This window comes from Sinohyriopsis cumingii, chromosome 2 (genome assembly GCF_028554795.1).
Source record: "Sinohyriopsis cumingii isolate HCF-2022 chromosome 2, ASM2855479v2, whole genome shotgun sequence".
Lineage (NCBI taxonomy): Eukaryota > Metazoa > Mollusca > Bivalvia > Unionida > Unionidae > Sinohyriopsis > Sinohyriopsis cumingii.
Window position 1 is genome coordinate 32,332,833 of NC_142962.1, and position 21,881 is coordinate 32,354,713.

The 21,881-nt window shown below is 35.4% G+C and overlaps 1 protein-coding gene across 6 annotated transcripts in view; it reads left to right on the forward strand.

Moving 5' to 3' along the window:
- Positions 1-21,881, forward strand: part of LOC149804578 (serine/threonine-protein phosphatase 4 regulatory subunit 4-like) — a 256,122-nt gene that overhangs the window by 61,022 nt on the left and 173,219 nt on the right. For 2 of the 6 annotated variants that reach the window (XM_089941784.1, XM_089941776.1), the window contains exon 1: positions 4,183-6,832. The exons of 1 other annotated variant lie outside the window; for it this stretch is intronic. In XM_089941784.1, the coding sequence (XP_089797910.1) occupies positions 6,651-6,832 (182 nt within the window). In that variant the 5' untranslated portion in view covers positions 4,183-6,650. Of the gene's footprint in view, positions 1-4,181; positions 6,833-21,881 lie in introns of those variants that run through there. 3 more of the 6 variants (XM_089941790.1, XM_089941798.1, XM_089941759.1) reach the window with 2 other exon arrangements.

Genomic DNA, 21,881 nt, shown 5'->3' on the forward strand with positions numbered 1-21,881 from the left:
GTGACATTTTTGGATCATTTTAAAGGCAGGACAGTAGGTGAAGACATTAAAGATCTTTTCCCGTGATAGATTTCTAGACCATTTGACTTGCCAATTTTAGTGCTTCTTGATAACTTTCCACTGCTGATGAAAACTGTCTTATCCTGATGGAAAATTTAAAGTGCAATACTTTTAAAACATTCCAATCTAAATTTACCTGGAAATATTACATGGCTTTATTTTCTGGAACATATTCATATTGTGTTAGAATTAATTTTTGCAGAATTTATACCTGCGAAATAATGCCAGAATAGACTGAATATGTGGATGACTACTATAGTATATACGTATATTAAGATTTCAATTTTGGAGTAATAGTTAAGAGAGTTAGTGTTGTTTTTCTTCCCCCCCCCCCCCACATGTTAAGCCCTTTTTAGTTCCATAGGTCAGAAGACGGAAAAGCTTATGGGATGGGTTATTTTTGTTGTCTGTTAGTGCAAGTTTGTTGTCCATTAGCACAAGTTTGTTGCCCATCAGCAAAAGTTTGTTGTCACTGCTCCTATCAAACTACTTGTGATGTATCCCTAAGCATTTGTCTGATGTCCAGTTTGAACATCATCTTTTCTTGTTGGAGAGTTCTGCAATAGCTAGTGGGTAGTGGGTATTTTCTCCATGATTTTCAATTGATTATTATTGTGTTGATTTAGAGGCTGGTGTTCTGCTGGGGTTCAGTGGGGCATCTTTTAAAGTGGCTGGACAATTTGCTTAGTGGAGCTTCTAGGCCATTCTAGGGGAGATGGCAATAATTAATGAATCCTGGATCAATTGATGACATCAGTACTTTATACAAAGCATAAATGCTATACCAAAGAGCTCTCACATTGCATAGATAGAAGCTATTACTCAAGTGTTTATCATACATTACATTTTTTGAAAATTTGTTTAAATAGTATAATATGTGTGAATTTCATATTGCATTTTGAAATTATTGTGGATATTTGCTGATGTTTACACAGAGCCATTACAAGTTTTACATACAGTACAAAATCCTGATGTTTGTTTCTTCCTATTTTAGGCAATATTATACAAGAAGTTTGTTGTTTCCTTTTTGTTGTTTTTGGATTTAACATCATTTATCAGCATAAGATAGGCTATACAGGTTGGCCATTAGAACTGGTTGAGGAAGAACCTGGGGAAAACCCTAGTAAGAAGTGGCAACCCACAGGAAGCTAGTACCAGCTTTCTCACATACAGTACCCACATTGGCTGAGCCGAAACTCAAACCCACATGGACAGAGGTGAGATGGCAGTGATTATTAAACATGAATACTTTAGACCATTCAGCCACCCAGGGCTCCTACAGCATTTTGAATGAAAGATCATTCTCTATCCTTTTGTTGATCTTACAGTTTATGAGGGGGAGGAGGAGGAGGAGAGACTACACACAGTATTATTTGTTGACCTGACATGTTAGGTCAATTTTCTTAGAATTAATAGATAAATCATGAGTCAGAAGATTGGTTTGAAAAACTGGGAGATGAAACTGAATAAAGCTGTAACAGAAAAGAGGATGAGGATTATGGTAGCCTTCAGACCCCCATTAATCTCTTTGATTGAAGGTGAAAGACACCACTCTGTTCCAAATTTTGCTGCTATTCGACTCTCTGAAGTTGACCAATCCAAACAGAACACAATAGCTTCATGGCTATTTATCAAAGGATATTGGGTTCAAAATGGTGACTTGTTTTTTTACAGTGGGGTGTTTGTTGTTTGTGTCAGTGCATGCATAATTGTAACGTCCAAATTACGTTTTATGCTATATTAAGTAATTTTGTTATATTTTGTAAGTTTTCATGGCATTGAAGTTGATACTAGCAAGCTAGCATTGTAATATTTAAAATTATGATATGCCAGTTTGGTTTAGTTTTGTTTGGTTTGGTTTGGTTTGGTTTAGTGCTTTATGGCACAGCAAAACAAGTAGAGATGCCAGTACATTGCTTGCTGAAAAGCAGCCATCTTGAAAATAATATTGTTATTGCTACTAATCTTGAACATAGTGATTTTCACTAGAAGATTTCTTATGGTATGCAGTTGGTTCTAAATTAAAATGGTGCTGCTTGCACATCCAATGTAGCTGACATTGTTGCAATCTTGAGAATTTTGTTATTGCTACTCCTGCTCAAGTATGATTATGTCAGTATGGGTTTATTACTGAAAAAAACTTCTGATGGTGTCTAGTTGGTGCTAAATAAAAATGGTACCACTTAGAAATCCAATGGCCATCTTGAAAAAAAAAAAATGTTATCACTGCTTCTCCTGAATGAATGATCATTTCAGAATATGGTTTTCACTGGAAAACTTCTTATGATGTGTAGTGGTGATAAATGAAAATGGTACCAATCTAACCTTCACAATGACCATCTGGAAAATTGTACTACTGGTATCAATACATGTCCTAGATGGCTGATCATGTCAGAATTGTGCTTTCACCAATAAGACTTCTTATGATGTTTAGTTGGCCCTAAGTGGAGATGGTGTATTTATGTTATCTAATATGGCCAACATGGCAGCCACATTTTGTATTTTAACTCCTCAGAAACAGAAAGTGATAGGAATATGGAGTTTTCACAAGAAGACTTCTTGTAATTTCTTTTTGACCTCAGTTAAAATGGTGCTGATTTTAAGTGCAATATAGCCACAGTGTTGGCAATCTTAAAAAAGATCTTATTGCTACTCTTCTTGATTGGAAAGTCATTTCGACATTGAGTTTTTTTATCAAAAGATTTTTTTATAGTGTCTGATTGGTTCTAACTGAAAATGCTGCACGTTGACTCTAATAATATAGCCACTATTGTGGCCACATTGAAAATATTGTTATTTCTACTGGTCTCAAATAAATGGACAGATTAACATGGGGTTTACATGATAGACTGCTTATGATACCTAGTTGGACAATAAAAATGTGCCCACTAGAGCATCAGTCCCTTTGAGATGCATGCTTTTGAGGTGTAAATTTAGTTTCTTTTTTTTTAGTAGAGATTGTCATTAACATCAGAAAAAAACAGTTGTACAGATCTGTTGACAATAAGATAATTCAGGTGCATGGGTTGAATTAATTTGACAGTCATTCATTGCTGTAGGTAAAAGAAAATTGGGGTTCACTTAAGTCATTTGTATTAATGAGTTTCTTTTGTATAATAAGGTAGTCTTTTGTATATACTCAAGTGTCATTTGGGATTCAATAATTGGTGCAATAATTGTTTTTGATTTACCTAGCATTTTGTAATAGCAAGATTGATAGCAAACAACAGACCACCGGCATGTATAGAAGAAAACAGGAAAATAGTTATACATGTATATCCAACAGGAACTGTGTAAGCTGAGTGGTTAGAATGTTGTACTGACAGTCAATAGGGTTGTGGGTTCAAATCCTGCTCTGATCATCCATGGTCAGTGAAGTTGTGGGTTCAAATCCTGCTCAGATCATCCATGGTCAGTGATATATAGCACAATTAAGGCACTTTATTCCCATTGCCACAACATTAATAGTCTTTTATATACTAATATGCCATTAAATGCAAAACAGTCACTCACTTAATTAGTCAGTCATTCACAATCAGATATCATTCCTATTCATCATTTGTAGTTATGACATTTATCAGCAATTTTTGGTGTCATATGTGGGATGCACTTCTCTGTCAATCTCTCCATTTCAATTACAGCGATCTTGTGAGCTCAGTCAGTCTCATTAATACAAAACTTTGTTAATATCTATCAGATGATTATCTGTTTTGTCTTAGTCATTATTATCTCCAGTGATTCAGCATTGTAAAGCATGCTTTATGTGCCATTTGTTGCAGTTATAAAAGATTTAAGGTCCATGTATTTTGGTCTGATTGGTTTTTGGGGGGCATGGCTTATTTGAGGTCCATAATTGATCTTTATATCTAGCAATATGTTATGGCAAGGTCAGTATTAAAAAGAGGAAGTGGTCTACAGTGGTGATCATCTTCTGTCATTTGGTATAGGACTGAAGTGCCAAACACTTTTTGGTGCCAGATGTGGTATGCAGTACTTTATTTACCCTCTCTCTCTCTCTCTCTCTCTCTCTCTCTCTCTCTCTCTCTCTCTCATCACTGTTAGCCAACCCTGCCAGGTCAATCAATCCCATTAGAGCTCCAGTAACTTTGTACCAAGGAACAGTTACTAACACACAGCTGTGCAGATAATACCTCAATCCCAAAACAATGTTTAACCCAGCCTCCAGTGTGTGAGGTGCATTTGACTACAGTGATATTATTTTCTGCAAACTGAATTATCTACTCAACAGTAGTAATGATTTGCTGCTTAAAGGATATGCTCCTGACTGCTGATGTTGGGATTACAAACTTACTTGGGTACCATGTTTTCCTTCAGAATGCGGATGGGAGAGCTACAAGTTGTAGTATTGGATTAGTTTGTTCCTCTTAATTGGATTCCAGTTTATATCAACAGAAAGTTGTGTTGATTTCAGCAATTTAAGGAAAATTGCCAGTTTCATTAACAAGACCACTGCAAAAAATGCAGACTCAGTATTCCATGACTGGGTTTTCCTTGTCATGAAAATCATGTGTTTTGGATTTATTTTATATACTTCAGCTTTAGAGGTGGATTTATATTCAAGCCATTGAAAATTTGGATTCGTTTTCTTTGCAATTTTTTTTAAATACCTTGTTGATTTTTCTGTTGTGAAAAAACCATGAATAAAATAAATTCTAATGGATGATACATAACTGAAAACTGAACGCGTATACACTTTTTAATGCAATAAATGCTTCAATTTCATTAATAGTTTATGGTTGAAACTATCTTTTGAGTTTGTGTAAGAGAACCATCTATTGATCTCTAATCTCTCTTCTTCCATTCTAAAATGCAAGGTGCATTGGTTGTTTTGCCTATTAGTTGATTCCATAAGGATGTGCTTTGGATACTGTTTGCCTTTTACCCATGGAATTTACCTGACATTGTTCAAGAACTCCAGGAACAACTAATATCAACATTATCAGCCAATAAGTACTATAAATTATTCTGAAAATGATACAGAATACACGTCTTTCATGTAACTGCATGCATTTTCCATTGTATCAGTGAAATTTTTTTTTTTTGTAGCTGTGGAATGAGTATACATTTATAAAGATATATATGTGTATATCCTTTAACATTTAGAACTTGCATTTTGGAGCCTGACACATCTCTCCTTTTATCGGAATATAAATGTCAGTGTGATACTGGATTATATTATAGCGGAGAATCTTGGCACAAAATATAGTGTCTATTAACATTTATTCATTTCACAGTGCATGGTTATTGAAGACCACGAGTAAATATCAGAAATGGATTTTGAGAATCAAATTATAAAGAAAGTGATTTTTTAAAGTCAGTAATGATGGCAACTCAGGGATGAAATGTCATTGTAATCCTGCAATCTTCCAGATTCATTGGTAATTTGAAGGGCAGATTTGATTTTTATTATACAAAAATTTACATGTGTATTTGCACTGTACATTGCAGTACAGACTGGCATCTGAAGTATGGAGTATACTCTTTTGACTGGGATCTCTAGTATGGATTTCACACACACTCAGGAGAATTCTTGTCATGTATAATGAGAATATACCAAGTGTGCAACCTATGCCGATTTTGTGTGTTGATAAGGTAATGTAAATAGACATTTACACAGTTGCTATCTCTTATTGACAAGTTTTCTCTTTTACAAGGATTATTGGACTTGGATCTGACAACATGTAGCATTAATCGTGTATTGTGAAGAGTATGGAGAGGGTAATATGCAAACATACATGTCCAATATTTGAATACAGATACATGAGCTGAGCTAGAAAAATATGGTGATTTAATGCATGGTTATAATTGCCATTAGGAATTAATCAATATCGTCCTGCCTTGAGAATGGATTAGCTGATAATGTTTAGGTATTTACAATGCACTATAAACTGTTGTATGTTGGCCTTACAATAATATGGAAATAAGGAAGATGTTTGATGAAACTAATTTTGAGTTATTTGTGTTTCTAAATACATTTACGCATATATTAGTAATGTGTATAAAATGTATGAGGAATGGGGGCAAAAAATTATTTAGTTCTACTGTTTCAGTTGTACTTGCATAAGTGTGATTAGTAAAATATTATGTTCTTCAATAATTGCCAAAGAAAATAATACATCTAATAAAATGTCTTATAATGGAATGGTGAAAAAAGTGCCTTTGAGCTTCCAGGTTATAAAATGACAATATATTTTGCTGGTTGAAGTGATACATACTTGTTGCATGGAAAAAGTACATGTGCTAATTTAACAGATGAGTGTAGGTTCACCTTGGGGAACAGAACTGCGTCAATGTACTGCTTCAGAGATTGATCAGGAAAAAGTCACTTGTAAATGTTAACAAACTTTCACATCTATACATGTTCCCACTGTGTGACAACTGAATTTTTTTATAGAGAGATCAACATGACTCCATGAAAGGGACTGCATTGTTTATTTCTTCCCATGCCAGAGCTGTGGGATGGGTAAAAACATCCTGTGTTAGCTTTTATGCATGGTCAGTAGAATGGGTGAGTTTTGTGGAACTCAGTCACATACTGCTAAACGTACAAGATCTGTGATCAAGATGTCATGGAAGAGATAGAGGTGTTCTCTGGATTAGCAGAATCCCCCACAGGAGAGAGGATTAAATTATTTCTTGAGGATGACCTGGATCTTGAACCCCCCATTTATGACTTGCCTCTTGCTCAGGTGGAGCACCATCCCTTGGACCTGCCCCGCTGTTTGTCCCCAGGAGTAGAATTTGATGAAGAGTAAGTACAGAATTTGTTAGAAGAGAATGTTGTGATATAACAGGCAATCCTAATAGTAATAGTATATACATACATGTAATATACATCTATCCTAATAGTAATAGTATACACATACATGTAATATACATCTATCCTAATAGTAATAGTATATACATACATGTAATATACATCTATCCTAATAGTAATAGTATACACATACATGTAATATACATCTATCCTAATAGTAATAGTATACACATACATGTAATATACATCTATCCTAATAGTAATAGTATATACATACATGTAATATACATCTATCCAAAAGTTCATATACAAGAAGTAAGTTTGGTTTATGTGCACTGGTAGTTATTGTTATGGAAGTGTTTGGGTGCGAGTGTGTGTGAGAAAGAGATAGAAACAAACAGCTGATATCTTCATGTATGAAGAACAACTGTAAAATAATAGATTTATTGTCTTTCATGCTTACAATGGATATGACAGTTTTATTTTTTTTAATTCCAAAAAACAAACATTGCAAGTATAAATGCAGTTGTGTTATTATCATGTCCACTAAGTACTGGGAGGTTCACTTGTTCATGTCACACACACATACATGTAACACGTATAAAGTACCCACTGACTACAACTCTTCCCTGTCCTGTTACAATATAAATTGATAAGGTACTCAGTCTGTTTTTATATTGTGAAAGAATAAGAGAGAAAATCATTACTTTACAAGTGTGATATGGGAATGGATGGGTTTTGGGGATAGGAGCAGGAATGTTGAAGTTTCGACTTAGGTTGCAACTGGTTTCTAGTGCAAATAAAGACAACTGATATTTTGTTTTTGGACATAGATTTTCCAAACTTTAGTATGCGGATCTTCTCCAGATATATATATATATATATATATATATATATATATATATATATATATATATATATATATATATATATATATATTAGGTTCTAAAGTTTGGTTTGTGTGTATATGATAATAAGCTCAAGCACCTGCTAAACCATTTTATGAGCAGACACATTTGGAAACTATCATTAGAAAACACTTGTAACCCATATGAATTAATTAGCAGAGTTACAGCAGTCTGGTATGATGACTAATTGAAAAATACCATCTGTACATTGGCACATTCTTGAAAACTTCTTATTACAGCTGAATAATGAAATCACTTTTTCAAAATCAGCAAGAATCTTGAATGCCATTATTTTTTCTTCCTATTATGAGTAAAAGACTCAAGGTTATTGACTTGATACTTGAGATGTCTATAAGTAAAGAATACCACAAATTAAAATCATAGGAAAATGTCTCAATTTTACAGCTCAACATGTAAGTACAATTTTCATATCTCAGAAGGCATGGCAAATTCAACCCCTTTGCTATCTCCCTGAAGTGCTCTAAAAAGAGCTCAGCTCCACTTCATAAATCATTCCAGTAACCTATTCAGAGTATATGGTGAGGGGGTGGGGGTGGGTGATATTGCTATTTTTTATGGTGTATATGTAAATTGGGTTTTGTTGGAGCATATCCATTCCATGATTTTATGAATATGCAGGGAAAGGATAGGCAGAGGGGAGAGGAACATAAGTCTTAGTGTACCAAACTGTTGCATATAGTCAGTAATATTGTATGTACTGACTTATAAGTATACCAAAGACTTACAAAAATGGTACTAACAGCTACCTCACTTGGTGCTTAGCATTAAGAGGTTAGTATTAGGACCGGTCGGCCTGGTGTCAGGATAATGTGACAGGGTGGGACATCATGCTACATGCCTGCGGCATGATTCCCCAGTGCTAGACATCACTATAAACTGCCACACTGCAGACATCGTAGCGATATGACTGAAAAATTGTTAAAAATCCTAATTACGGTACACACACACACACACTTATAAGTCGAGTCAAATGGCAAACAACAAAAATCCTGATCTGCCATAGCATAATGCACCTGCAGATCAGGGTCTATGTTGTTTGTTCTTCTGATTACTCCTAACAAAATGCACAGACCAGGATCTGCCATTGCATGATGTGCTGTCAGATCTGGGTCTGTGCAGGTTGCAGCTGGATGTAACTTATAACCAAGTAAGTAGAGTAAGTCTTAGTCACCATACCAAACTGTTGCATATAGTCAACAACCATGATCTGCTAAGTCAGAATAGAAGGAGGTTGGTTTTATTTTTACTTTCATTAAAGATATAATTCTAACAAGCAATTTGAAACAAAAATTGCAGTCATGCATACCCTTGCACTCATGCATTCGTTCCAGTGTCATTTCTTGTGGAGTAGAGCTAATGGAAGTGCATAGTGTGTGCAGTAATGCAGAGAATTAGAGAAATTTGGCAGGGAATTTCAGACTGAGAGCTGATTAGTCAGTGTCAGGAAGCTCAGGGAAAAGAATATCCAGTCATTAATCATGTAAAGATTTGAGACAGACAAAGCAAATAATTGGTTTCAATGACTGTATTGGTTGCTAATTTAGATTCAAAATGACCTTTTTATCCCACATTTGTTATTGCTAATACAAATAAATGTAATACTAGTTGAACAATTTAAAATTTAGAATATTTGTTTTACTTCATTGATTTCTAGATATTAAACAAGCATATCGTTTCAGTCTTTCAGTCATACAGTATGTACACATGATCCATGATCCTGTATTGTTAATACATGTACCATTGTATGAAGTTTTAGTGGTAGGTGTCTTGGAATCAAGAATCTAATAACTGTATCTTATTTTACATTACAAATTTTATTAAGAATAGAATGATTTGTGACCATTGTACTTGAACTTGTGATAAAAAGGATAACAAAATTAATTCATTTCTTGGGGAAAGAAAAGTTACTGAACATTAAAATGAAAAAGATGATTGATAATGCAAAAGCATTTTGTGTTTCAGCCTATGTTCTAATAATTTAGAAATGGGAGGGGGAGGGGGGAGGCTAGTGATTCCTTTAAAACTCATTGTGCAAGTCATCAGTTTGTTTTGCACAGGGTAATTTCCATGCAAATGAATTTTAGAATCAATTAGATTGAAGTCTCAGACTGAAAGAGAATTGATCAAAGCTTATTGTAGCTCTCTTTCCATAGGTTGGGGCCAATATTGATTTCCTTTTCTCTATTGTAGTTCTGACATGTGACATGCTTTATGAATAAAGATGAAATCATCATCATATAGTGACTCATGAATATGGTCAATAAACAACAACAAAAGTATAAGAGATATTGTGAAATCCAACTAGTTTTGAATGGCCAAATTTAACTGAGTCACCTCTATGACCAATTAAAAAAGGGTCCTGGGGTTTAACTTTTTTTATACCAATTTTTTTTTATTGTTCTGATCCACAAATTTAAATACCCAATGAAAAATGAACCACATATGATGCAAATTTTTTTTGTTTCATTCATTATGATCAGAATTACTCAATTGTTTGTTAATTCAGCTTGATTACTGTAAAAAATATTATCTTTTACATGTTTGTTTCATTTTAACTCATTTTGAAATAAAACTGTAAGTTATAAAATATTATATTGTTCCAAACCACTTTTATTTATACACTATCTGGTAACTGTTGGTTTGACATGCTGCCTAAATTGGTTTGTATTATGAGATCTTGAAGGATAGAGAGAAAAAAGAAAGAATGTAAAATAGTTTAAGTACTAACATTATTGAAAATGGAAGAACAAATGAAATAATCTATGAAAATTAGATTTAATGCTTATGTATATCATTCCTTTATTCAGGTGAAACTGCTGTCAGAAGTGCTTGTATGAAATAATGGCATGCACTTTATTCTTAGTGATTTCAGATTTAACCTGTTCTGATTCATATGAAGAAGTAATTGAAGCACCAATAAGCATTAAAATGTATACTTTTAATTATAGATAGCAAACTTCCCTTTTAGTGTGTAAATTCTCTTGAAACATATCTGATATTCTACAAACTTTTCAAAAATCAAATGATCAAATGACTAAAAATATTAGAATTATTGCTTGAAGCACAGGTGCTAAGTAAACATTATGTATGTATACTGATTATAAGACAGTACTCGATTTCACATCATTGATTGTTCATAAAAAAAAACAATGATAAGGAATTGTGTCAATTAAATCTCCTGTTACACCAAACATTTGTCATGTAAATAATTCCATAATTGCAGAATTACAAAAGTCCTGCTTTCTACTGATAATTACCATATGTACTTGCTTATTAGTCGAGTCCAACTGCAAATTTGCATAATATACCAGCAGATCTGGGTCTGTGCTGTTTGTTATGAGTAATCAATAGAACAAACAACATAGACCCTAATCTGCAGGCACATTATTCTCTGGCAGATAAGGGTTGTTGTTCTTTGAAGTTTGACTAAACTTATTAGTACATACAATAGGTCAAATCTCTCAGATGTTTTCTTACATGCGACAGTTATCCAGTTAGCATGAATCACTTTGAATGGTAATGTTTGAAGCTCCACTGACAAAGTCATTGATCATCACCACTGACATTTTCCCTTTCTCATTTTATCTATGACCCATTTTATGTAACAGTGGTTGAAGTGCAATTTTCCTGGTTTGGAACTAAATAAATGTTTTTAGTCAGATATAAACCACCATAAAACATAAATTTATGAAGATAGCCAGTCTTTATCATCAAGATGCTAATAATGCCCTTTAGAACCTGGCTGACAGCTTAGTGACTGTGACTAATTCAAGGTGCATTTAATCATATGGTTCTGTTTTGAATGAAGGGAGTCATGTCAGGGTCACATTAATAGAAAGTTTATGGTAAGGTTTGATTCTATATCCATTGATGGACTTTTTCTTCTATTATAAAGGCAAGGTTTAGAGAATCTCAAATGTGTAATGACCTAATATTACATTTATTCAAAGAGTGTCATTAATTTATTTTTAAATCATTACCCATTTGAGGTTCTGTTGGTCACATAGTTCTTATTTTAGTAGAAGGAGTTTGGATAGAAAGAAGCATATGATTTTTGGATTTCATTAAATTCTGGATAAGGTGCTGTACCTTTCAATTCTTGTGTGTGAAAAGATAGTCCCAGATGTAGTTGAATCTGTAATGTACAGTGCAATAGCAGGTAACTTGTTGAAGTAGATTATTTTTACATATTTTAATTCAAAGATAAACTGCCCTTCCAAATCATTAGAACATTTGACATGGACAGCATCCTTTTTCAACACTGGATATCCAGTGGAAGTTCCTCTATGATGTCACATGGTTTGCTTGCTTTGAGTAGTTAATGTGCCATATATATGGATTTTGATCAGACTGTTTACATTATTTCCATCGAAAGTGTGTAAATTCCACTAAAGTAGCATTCCAGTTGTTGGATATTTGTGTGATGGGATGATTACTGGATGCAGAAAATCTAGACTATAAAGATATTGCTGTGAACAATTCAAGATTAAATATTTTGTAGCTGGATATGTACATTATTTGATTTGGAAGAATACAGTGGTTGGATGACTTTCTGTCAGTTGGGAGACCAGCATTTGTCAACATCCTTTTCAAAAGTGAGAGAGTTTATTTACTTCTCTAGGTTGACATTTGAATCATGCTTTTCATGGGAGTAGGGTGCCAGTAACAGGTTTGGACCCCATCCCCTGGTCCTCTTTCCATTGACTGATATTCTTAATGTAATTTGTAACGTGCTGCTTTTGGATAAACTGTCCCTATTCTGACAGACATAACCTTTTTTCCCTAGGGCAATTGATTGGAAAGATGACTTCCATTTTTTTTATATAGTAATACTGACATAAATAAGTTTCAGAAGGTGGGGCAAGGCAGACCCCCATGGTCACAATCCAATCAGTAATAAAAAAAAAATACTGCATAAGAATTACTTGGGCTTATTTGGACCTATCAGATTCACATATAGTGATATGTCAGTTAATTCTCAGCCCAATTTTTTGTGGCATATATATTTACTCAGTCTAGTTCAGACCCAATAATCATGTGGAGGACAATGGAGGATTGCCAGTTAAATCTTCAGAAATTTGACTAAATTTGTTCAGAATTGAAGTTGGTTTACTTTGCTTAAATTCCTTGCTTATAATGTCTTTAAATTACAAAATATTCATAAATACCTTTACCAGGATCTTTGCAGCTTTCTTATATTTTTCCTCAAGATTTCAAGTGTTAGCAAAAGAAGTGGGAATATTTATACTCCCAGTGAGGCTGCAAAGAAGAAAAAACATACCAGCTGTTTGAAATAAAATGTGTAGATTGTTTTACAGTTAATAAATTACACATGCCACATAATTTAATGTCTAAGTGTCCAAGAGAGGAGGTCGTACACTGTAACATAGCACACATGAATATAAGAGTTGTGTTTCTAGACCAAATCTTGACCTGAAGTTTTTAGCTCAATCCACGAAAGATAAACCAAATGGAAGGAGTTGACAAAAGCAATAGACTTCTCTGGTCAGACTTCAGCTTAATTTACTTTAAGTGGTTTTCCTTGAAGATCTAGGTCAAGTGACTTGTACATATGTTTTCTGAAGCAATTTCAATTGCATTAATTTTTTTCATGTAATTTTGTTCATTGGTTTTGGGGAGGGAGCACGTATATGGAGTGAAGTGTCTTTAAAAATCTATCAAGTTGGGTGTAGTATTGCTAGCATTATAGATTAAGTACAAGGTGTTTAAAAAGTAAAGTAAATAGAGCTACCATGGTAATTCCTCAAGCTTTTTATAACATATTCTCCCTTCCCATCCACAAACCACTGGACCCTGACCCCATTCCCACCCCAAAGTGACCCAGGGGCATTAACCCAAACACTGTTAAATATATCATTTATCATTGTGATATGACTGCATGTGTAAAATTTAGTTTAAATACAGATTTAATTGTTACAGCATTTTTGTTATATATTTAACCTTTTGACTGCTTTTAGGGGACCCATGAGATGAAGGTCCAAACAAATATACCCCATGGCTAACACATGGGCCACCTTATTTTCCACCCAATGGTTTATGACAGCAGTTCCCAGCCTCAGGTTGTGACCTAAATAAGACTCAAAGGGGTCCTCATTTGGATCAGGAAGGGTCATCAGTAGAAAACTTTAAAAATTGTATCATTAGTCGGAGGTTTAGGGTTGCAGCAATAAATGGTAAGGAGGACAGACAGTTTCAAGGTATGAAAATATTCCCTGCAAAAGTGTGCAGTAAAAATACATCCATCTTTTCATTGATTTAAGGGTTGATGCAGCCAGTAAGTTGATACGTATGGTCTATTAGAACTTTTCTCATTCTGCAAACTGATACTGGTTGATTTGGATCTATGAGACTGTAGCTATGACTTGCATACTGACTATACTCACTCGATTATAAATAAAGTCAAACTGCAAATAGCAACAAGCTTGATCAGCCTTAGATTCTGTTCTATCTTGCTTATTCTACTGATTGCTGCTAACAAACTGCACAGACCTAGATCTGTCAGCACATTATCATCAATAACTGGCCATGCACAGCATTGTATTTTAGATTTGTTCATTATTATTCACGAGAGGGTCATGTTTGCACACACACACACACACACACACACACACACACACACACACACACACACACACACACACACACACACACACACACACACACACACACACACACACACGCACACACACACACACACACAATTTCATTGCACACAAAATGAATCTTGGCACTAGGGATCGGGGAAAGGAGGAGATGATAAAATTATATGGATTGTATTCACAAAATTCTTGGGTTGTTTATGAAAATTTACCAAAAAGGCTAATTCCAGAATTGCTGTGGAACTCTTGAGAACTATTCAGATTAGATAGATATGACTTATCATTGGATAAAAGGACAGATACTTCTGTTTTCAAGACTCATGTACCCTTAAATACAACAGTTTATACAAACTGATATTTTAGCATTTCTTCCCTCTGTTTAATAACTGTCATCAGTGTATTCATTAATGGGGGGGGGGGCATTTTCACATTTTCACTTTAGACTGGGGTGGAAGAGACTGTTTTCATGTTATTTCCAATGGAATCCAAGCACGTCTGATTCAGAGGGAATCACTGATTACTACTCAACAGTTGCCTCTTGGACCTTGATTTTTGCCTGCTTGTCCCCTTTTACCCCAAATCTCAAAGTTACCCAATTTTATACAGGTCTTCTGCTTTAGATCTAATGAGAGGAAGTCTGAAATCTGGACAGAAACTCGGGTCCTGCAACTACCGATAGTAATTAAGATTGGGTCTCAAATTTTGTTTTCTTCAGTATATTATTTATAGTGTGTTGAATGATCTGGTTACTTGATATTATAAACGTACTTTTTATATTTTCTGATTCCACCTACTTGGGTCTGTTGTGAAGTAGGATGACATCACATGCCCTGGAAGAAGAGTACTACCTCAAGATGCAAATTGCATCTCTCTTCATTAACGAGTTAAGAGTTGATTGGTGGCAGAATTTAACCATCTACTCACTTTTCCTCTGAGCTGTGATGGCCCAATGGTTAGCAAGCTGGACTCTTGACCAGAAGGGTGTGAGTTCGAATCCCATCCAGACCAGGCCTGTTTGGCCACTGTGGCTTGGCCCTGGGTTAGTCACTTTATTTCAGCTGCCTCATTGTGATAGAATGTTTTGTGTGTTCATGTTTCATTTAATACTAATCAGTCAATCAGTCATTGTGGGTACTCACTTGACATGTTCTTACTTAAGTTTTCAGGTGGTCTGTATGGTTTTAATTACTAGTTTTCTCCATTAGCATGACAACTTTGTCTCACTTGTATAAGGTTGGGTGATTACCCCATTTTTTAAGTTGATATGTTCCAGTACATGTATTTATGGTTTTGCTGTCTACTGTAATCCTACTTTGTAAATTGGAGATACATCCATCACTGAAATGTGTAACTTTATTGGTATCGTTAACCTATTTACAACCATCTTCCTGGTCACTGGTAATGATTTATGGTCAGACATATGCTTTTAATACTTTTTCTTTTATGTAAACTAAGTTTGGGGCAAGAAAGAGGCTTATTAATATGGGGTCAAATTGTCTTGTGATCAAAAGGTCATGGTCAGGGTCATGGTAAGTCTAATAAGTCAAAATAACAGCAAATTCAGTTAAGACCATATACCTTGACCTCAAGGTCATTGAAAACAATTGATCAATAAGATCCAAAGTGAACCATGTCCTTCTAAGGCATGCTTAGAGGACTTAAATAAACATGTCTGACATATAATGTACCATTCATGATACTCCTGCTTTATTTAGGCTGACAAACATTTATTTGAGAAGTCTCAACTGGAACAATTATTTTGTTGTCAAATTGAAATATTGTGTCACTGAAACAACTGAGATACTAGTCATTGCAAATGAATGCCAAAAACTGTATGATAGATTATTGTGCAGTATGACAGGACTAAAACAGTCCTGCCCTCCAGTACCTTAACAGTCCTACCTTCCAATAGCCCAGTAAACTAAAACGGTCCTACCATCCATTACCTCATTAGACTACAACAGTCCTACCTTCTGGTTCCTCACTAGGCTATAACAGTCCTACCTTATAGTTCCTCAGTAGACTAAAACAGTCCTACATTCCAGTACCTCAGTAGACTTAACAGTCCTACATTCCAGTACCTCAGTAGACTTAACAGTCCTACATTCCAGTACCTCAGTAGACTAAAACAGTCCTACATTCCAGTACCTCAGTAGACTAAAACAGTCCTACATTCCAGTACCTCAGTAGACTAGAACAGTCCTACATTCCAGTACCTCAGTAGACTAAAACAGTCCTACATTCCAGTACCTCAGTAGACTAAAACAGTCCTACATTCCAGTACCTCAGTAGACTAAAACAGTCCTACATTCCAGTACCTCAGTAGACTATAACAGTCCTACATTCCAGTACCTCAGGAGACTAAAACCATTGCCCAGAATTGATAAGAAATAGATTTCTATAAAGAAATATACATGTAGTAACTTTGCAGCCATTTTGGTTTGCTAGAATTTTATTTAAAAAAACTTTGTATCTATGTTGATTTACAAGTTCTAACAGGTTACAAAACAGTCTTGATGGTTTAAGGGTTCATATACAGTGTGTTGTGTCCAAACATTTGCAAGAGTATGAGGAAACAGTTTGAGTCCCAGGGTTCAGAGCCTCTCTCTGGATCTCTATTGTATGTTTGCCACAGCAAGGGGTGTGGGGTGGAGGATGGATGGAGGGTGGAGTTCTGGTCTGAATGTTTAAAGTCTTTCTCCAGAGCTCTAGCAAATATTTTCCAGTTTGTGTGTGTGTGTGTGTGTGTGTGTGTGTGTGTGTGAGAGAGAGAGAGAGAGAGAGAGAGAGAGAGAGAGAGAGAGAGAGAGAGAGTTTGAGTTAGATATTGAACGTAGCTTTAACAATTTTCCAGTCATATCGCTATGATGTCTGCAGTTTGGCAGTTTTAAAGTGATGTCTAGCACTGAGGCATTATGCCACAGACATGTAGCATGATGTCCCACCCAGTCACATTATCCTGACACCAGCCAACCTGTCTTAACACTAACCTTTTAATGCTGAGCACCTAGCGATGCAGCTGTTAGTACCATTTTTTGAAGCCTTTGTTATGATTCAGACGTGGACTAAAACCCACTACCTCCTGCATCCGGGAACATACCTAACCACTAGGCGACCAGAGCAGTGTGTGTGAGAGAGAGAGAGAGACAGAGAGAACATTGGAGGATGCTTTTTAGTCTTTCTGTAGTGCTGCATTGAGTTTTTAAGTGTTTATCAGATCATGAGAGAGAGAGAGAGAGAGAGAGAGAGAGTGTTGGAAAGTCTTAAATGCTCTTATGAATTAATGTTTGCCTGAGCACAAAGGAGAAGCTTAAGTCCCAGGATTCAAAGTCTTTGTCTAGTGCTATATCAAATGTTCACCAAATTATGAAGAGAAGCTTGAGTGAAAGGGTTCTGTCATGAAATCATTGGAAAAGTTTGACTTGAAAGGATGTCTTCCTCCAGTACTCTAGCAAATGTTTGCCAGAGCATAATGGAGAAGAGTCCTAGGGTTCAAAGTGCTTCTCTAGTACCCTAGTGAATATCTGGCAGAGAATGAGGGACTCATGAGTCTGATCAGTCTAAGATTTCATAATCTTTCTTAAGTGGTTTTGCAAATGTTTACCATAGTATGATAAATGAAACCCAAGACTTGAGGCAGGCAATACAAAAACATTGGTACTCTGCTATCTAGAGCAAGTCTGTTAGAGTCATTTAAAAAAAAAACCCATTCCCTCTCACAATTGTGATTTAGTCAATTGATCCAAATGGATTTCTCATTAGGGCCTCAATCTCAACAGCAGAATATATCAGTGACAGAACCCATACAAAGCATTTGGTGTCATATTAGAGATTTGTCCTTCATAATGTATTGAGACAAAGCTTTCAAGAACCATAATTCATAGAAGGGTAGCTGTTGCCCCTAAGTGGAGCTGCAGAAGGAGGGTACTGAGGTATACATCATTCAGACTAAGTCCCTAAATCCACACAAATAGGTTATCGATGAAGGGAAAGAAAGAAGTAATTACATCCAGTTTTCATTACATCTTTTTGGTAGATCTTTCCAGGCTCAGAGGAAGGCAAGTAAACAATGCTACAGCTAATGGTTAAGGGTGAGGGCACTTGTTTTTTGTGTTGTTTTTACTATAATGGGCTGATTAAATTACAAATTATTCTTTCGTACCAAAATTGGCAGGAAGTCAGTCTTCGTGTAATGGTTTCATTAAAATGTTATTTATTTAATATCAATTGCACAACACTCAGTACTGCATGTCATGTTAGTATGCAGCTACTCTTTAACACATTAACCCCTAGCGACGACTTTACGGGCAGGAGGTAGTAGCCTACTGCCAAGCTCTGTAGCGTCATGGTCATGCATGATACACTAAAGTGGGTGGTATTATAGAAAGGTAGACAGATGTAGCTCTACAACAATACCAAATAATCTGGAATATCTAGTTGCACTACAAAACACAGATAAAAAAAAAACCTCATTTTTTTAGTCCCGCCTTTTTTTTACCCAAAATTTGCCCGTGGTCGGAATCTGATTTTGTGTCCTGAATTTAGACTCTTTGGTCTCAGATCTAAGGCAAACTGGTATGAACTGCAAGCAGACAGATGAGCCTTTGCAAAAAGTAGGATAAGATGGGCATTTGGAATAAAGACTGGTCTCCATACAAAAATAATGGCTCTGTTTAGCAAAAAAAAAAAAAGGCCAACTTTTATCCTTCTGCTCATGCGCGAGTCAAATAGCCAACGAAAATCGATGTTTCTAACACCACTAGGCAGTATGTTATTGAAAGATTACCGGGGATTTGGTATTTTCGAGTATATTCAGAAATAGCTTTCAAAATGTATTTTCTACTCGATTTTTAGGCAAAAATGACAAAAAAGCTCCAGGGGTTAATGTGTTAAGTAGAGTAGACAAGAAAACAAAAACAAAAAAAAGAAAACAAAAAAAACCTCCACCAGCCTTGGATGGATGGCACTAAACATTTTCTGTGTAAACACCTGAGATTGGACTCCAAATTGCAAGGGAAGTGTGTTACTAGTGCTGCTTACTCCAAAACAATAGACATTTACCAAGCATAAGTGAGATATGACAGATATGTTCACATCATTCTTATAAGATCATTCTAGAACAAAGTAAAAAATTAAATTGATCCATTATGTTGGGATCAATGACCAGACTGGGGTTACATCACAGAACGTGTGTTATTTCAAGGCACATTATAGTGAAGATCAGTGATACTTGTCTTCACAAAGCCTACTTAGCATCCAGAAATTGATAAAACTATATCTGTACCAGCTTTACTGCAGTTTGGCACATACTCAGTTCTAGCTATACCCCTGTTTAGTACATAACATTGTCATTTGTTATAAATCCCATCTACTGCACTGTAATGAAGGAGAACTTTTCAGTGGGATTTTATGTCACTAGATAGTCCATCTTTCTGTTTGAATGTAGTATTAGGAGACAGTATTGTTGGAACATCTCTTAGTACCAGTACACTGAAATTATCAAAACCCAAAACTCTCATAACGAACTTTAAGTTTTGGCTTTGCAAGGTTTTCAAGTTTATTAAGGGTATTCCAGACATTTCTTTTCTTTTTAAGTGTGTGTGTGATTAGGATTTTTAATGTAGCTTTAACAATTTTTTAGTCATATTGCTACGATGTCTGCAGCGTAGCAGTTTATAGTGATGTCTAGCACTGGGGCATCATGCTGCAGACACGTAGTATGATGTCCCACCCAGTCACATTCTGACACCAGGCCGACCAGTCCTAACACTAACCTCTTAATGCTGAGCGTCTAGCAAGGCAGTTGTTAGTGCCATTTTTGTTAAGTCTTTGGTATGACCCAGCCGGGGTTCGAATCCATGACCTCCCGCTTCCAAGGTGGATGCTCTAACCACTAGGCCACCGGAGTGGTGTAGATTTTAAGTAGATTTCTTGATGTTCACATGAAGATGAATGACAGTCATGATTACTTAAATACATGTACAGCTGACCTTCATTATAATGGGCTTAAATACATGTACAGCTGACCTTCATTATAATGGGCTTAAATACATGTACAGCTGACCTTCATTATAATGGGCTTTGTTATAATACAGTTCTGGATATAATGCAGTACTTCTATTGACCCATGACCAAAATCATACTAATGTATGTCAGTATGGGTTCAAACAAAACAGTGAAACTTAACCTTATATCATTATTTACTTTTCCAAATACTATCTTATAAGAATAGTTGATGATTCCCACTAGACCACAGTTCAGTATATCATGCTATTCTCAGTGTATCTGGTTCTGTAACATTTCTTTTCTCATTATAACATTAGTACATAATGTGGTCAATGGTTATGTACCTCAGATATTAGAGAGAGCTTGTATGGAATGAAAATTTTCCTCTCAAAATCAGTTGATAACAGGCCTGGTTATTACTGCCCTAGTATTTAATTAAACTAAAAAAAAGCAAAGAACAAAATATGTTGAATTGGTCATGCAGTGCATTAATGGCAATCATATAATAAACAAATCAGCAAAATCTATTTTAATTGGCTTATCTTCAAGCATTTTGTTGTGTACTTTAAGGACTGGATCATAAGTGCTTTGGATTTGCATGTTGTTGACCCTAATCTGTATCAGCACCTGTCTTGAGCGTTGCTTTTACCTTCATGGTCCATGGGATATTCTGGGTTGATGACTTGTTGATAAATCTAGTACAGTATTTGCTAACCCTGAGTAATCTGACCCATCTGATTATAATTATCAACATTTTATAGAATTAGGATCCTGCAAACATAAATTTCCAAGTTGAAGTTTCAGTTTTATGGGGACGATATTTTTTGGTGTAAGATTTAAATTATGGACAGAAAATTGAGAGCAAATTTGGTTTCCTGGTGGAGAAAAAAAATGGTGATATTAAAAACAAAAATTTAGGACCCTCAGCAAGTTTCAGTCTTGAGAGGATTTCAGTAAACTGGGGATGTGGTGGTTTGAGGAGTTTCACTGAATAAAGCTTCATCACTTATGAGGCAGGTCAACTTTTATGGCTTCTGTAAGCAACATTAGTAGAACATATGGCTTTAACATTTCTCCATGCACATTTATCTCAAGCCCGTCAGGAAGTCTGGCAGTTGGTACAGTGAAGATCAATAAAACTGCTTGGACTTTTAAAGCTGTTTACAATCACTGAAATCTTAAAAATTGAAACACCTTGATTGGGATCATATTTTACGACCTGCTCAGTGTTTTCTGATATTCTTTAAAGCAGTTTCTGTTCATTTGGCATTACTGTACCATATTTACTGATGTATCTGCCTGATCCAACTGTAAACTGCACAGACCCAGATCTGTTACTACAATATGTGAAGACAGATCTGGCTTTATGTAGTTTGTTTGTTGTTTGCAGTTAGACTTGACTTGTATGCACACACACACACACACACACACACACTATTCAGTATTTTCCTATATTGAATGTAACTGCACTTTTTTTTTCTCCACATA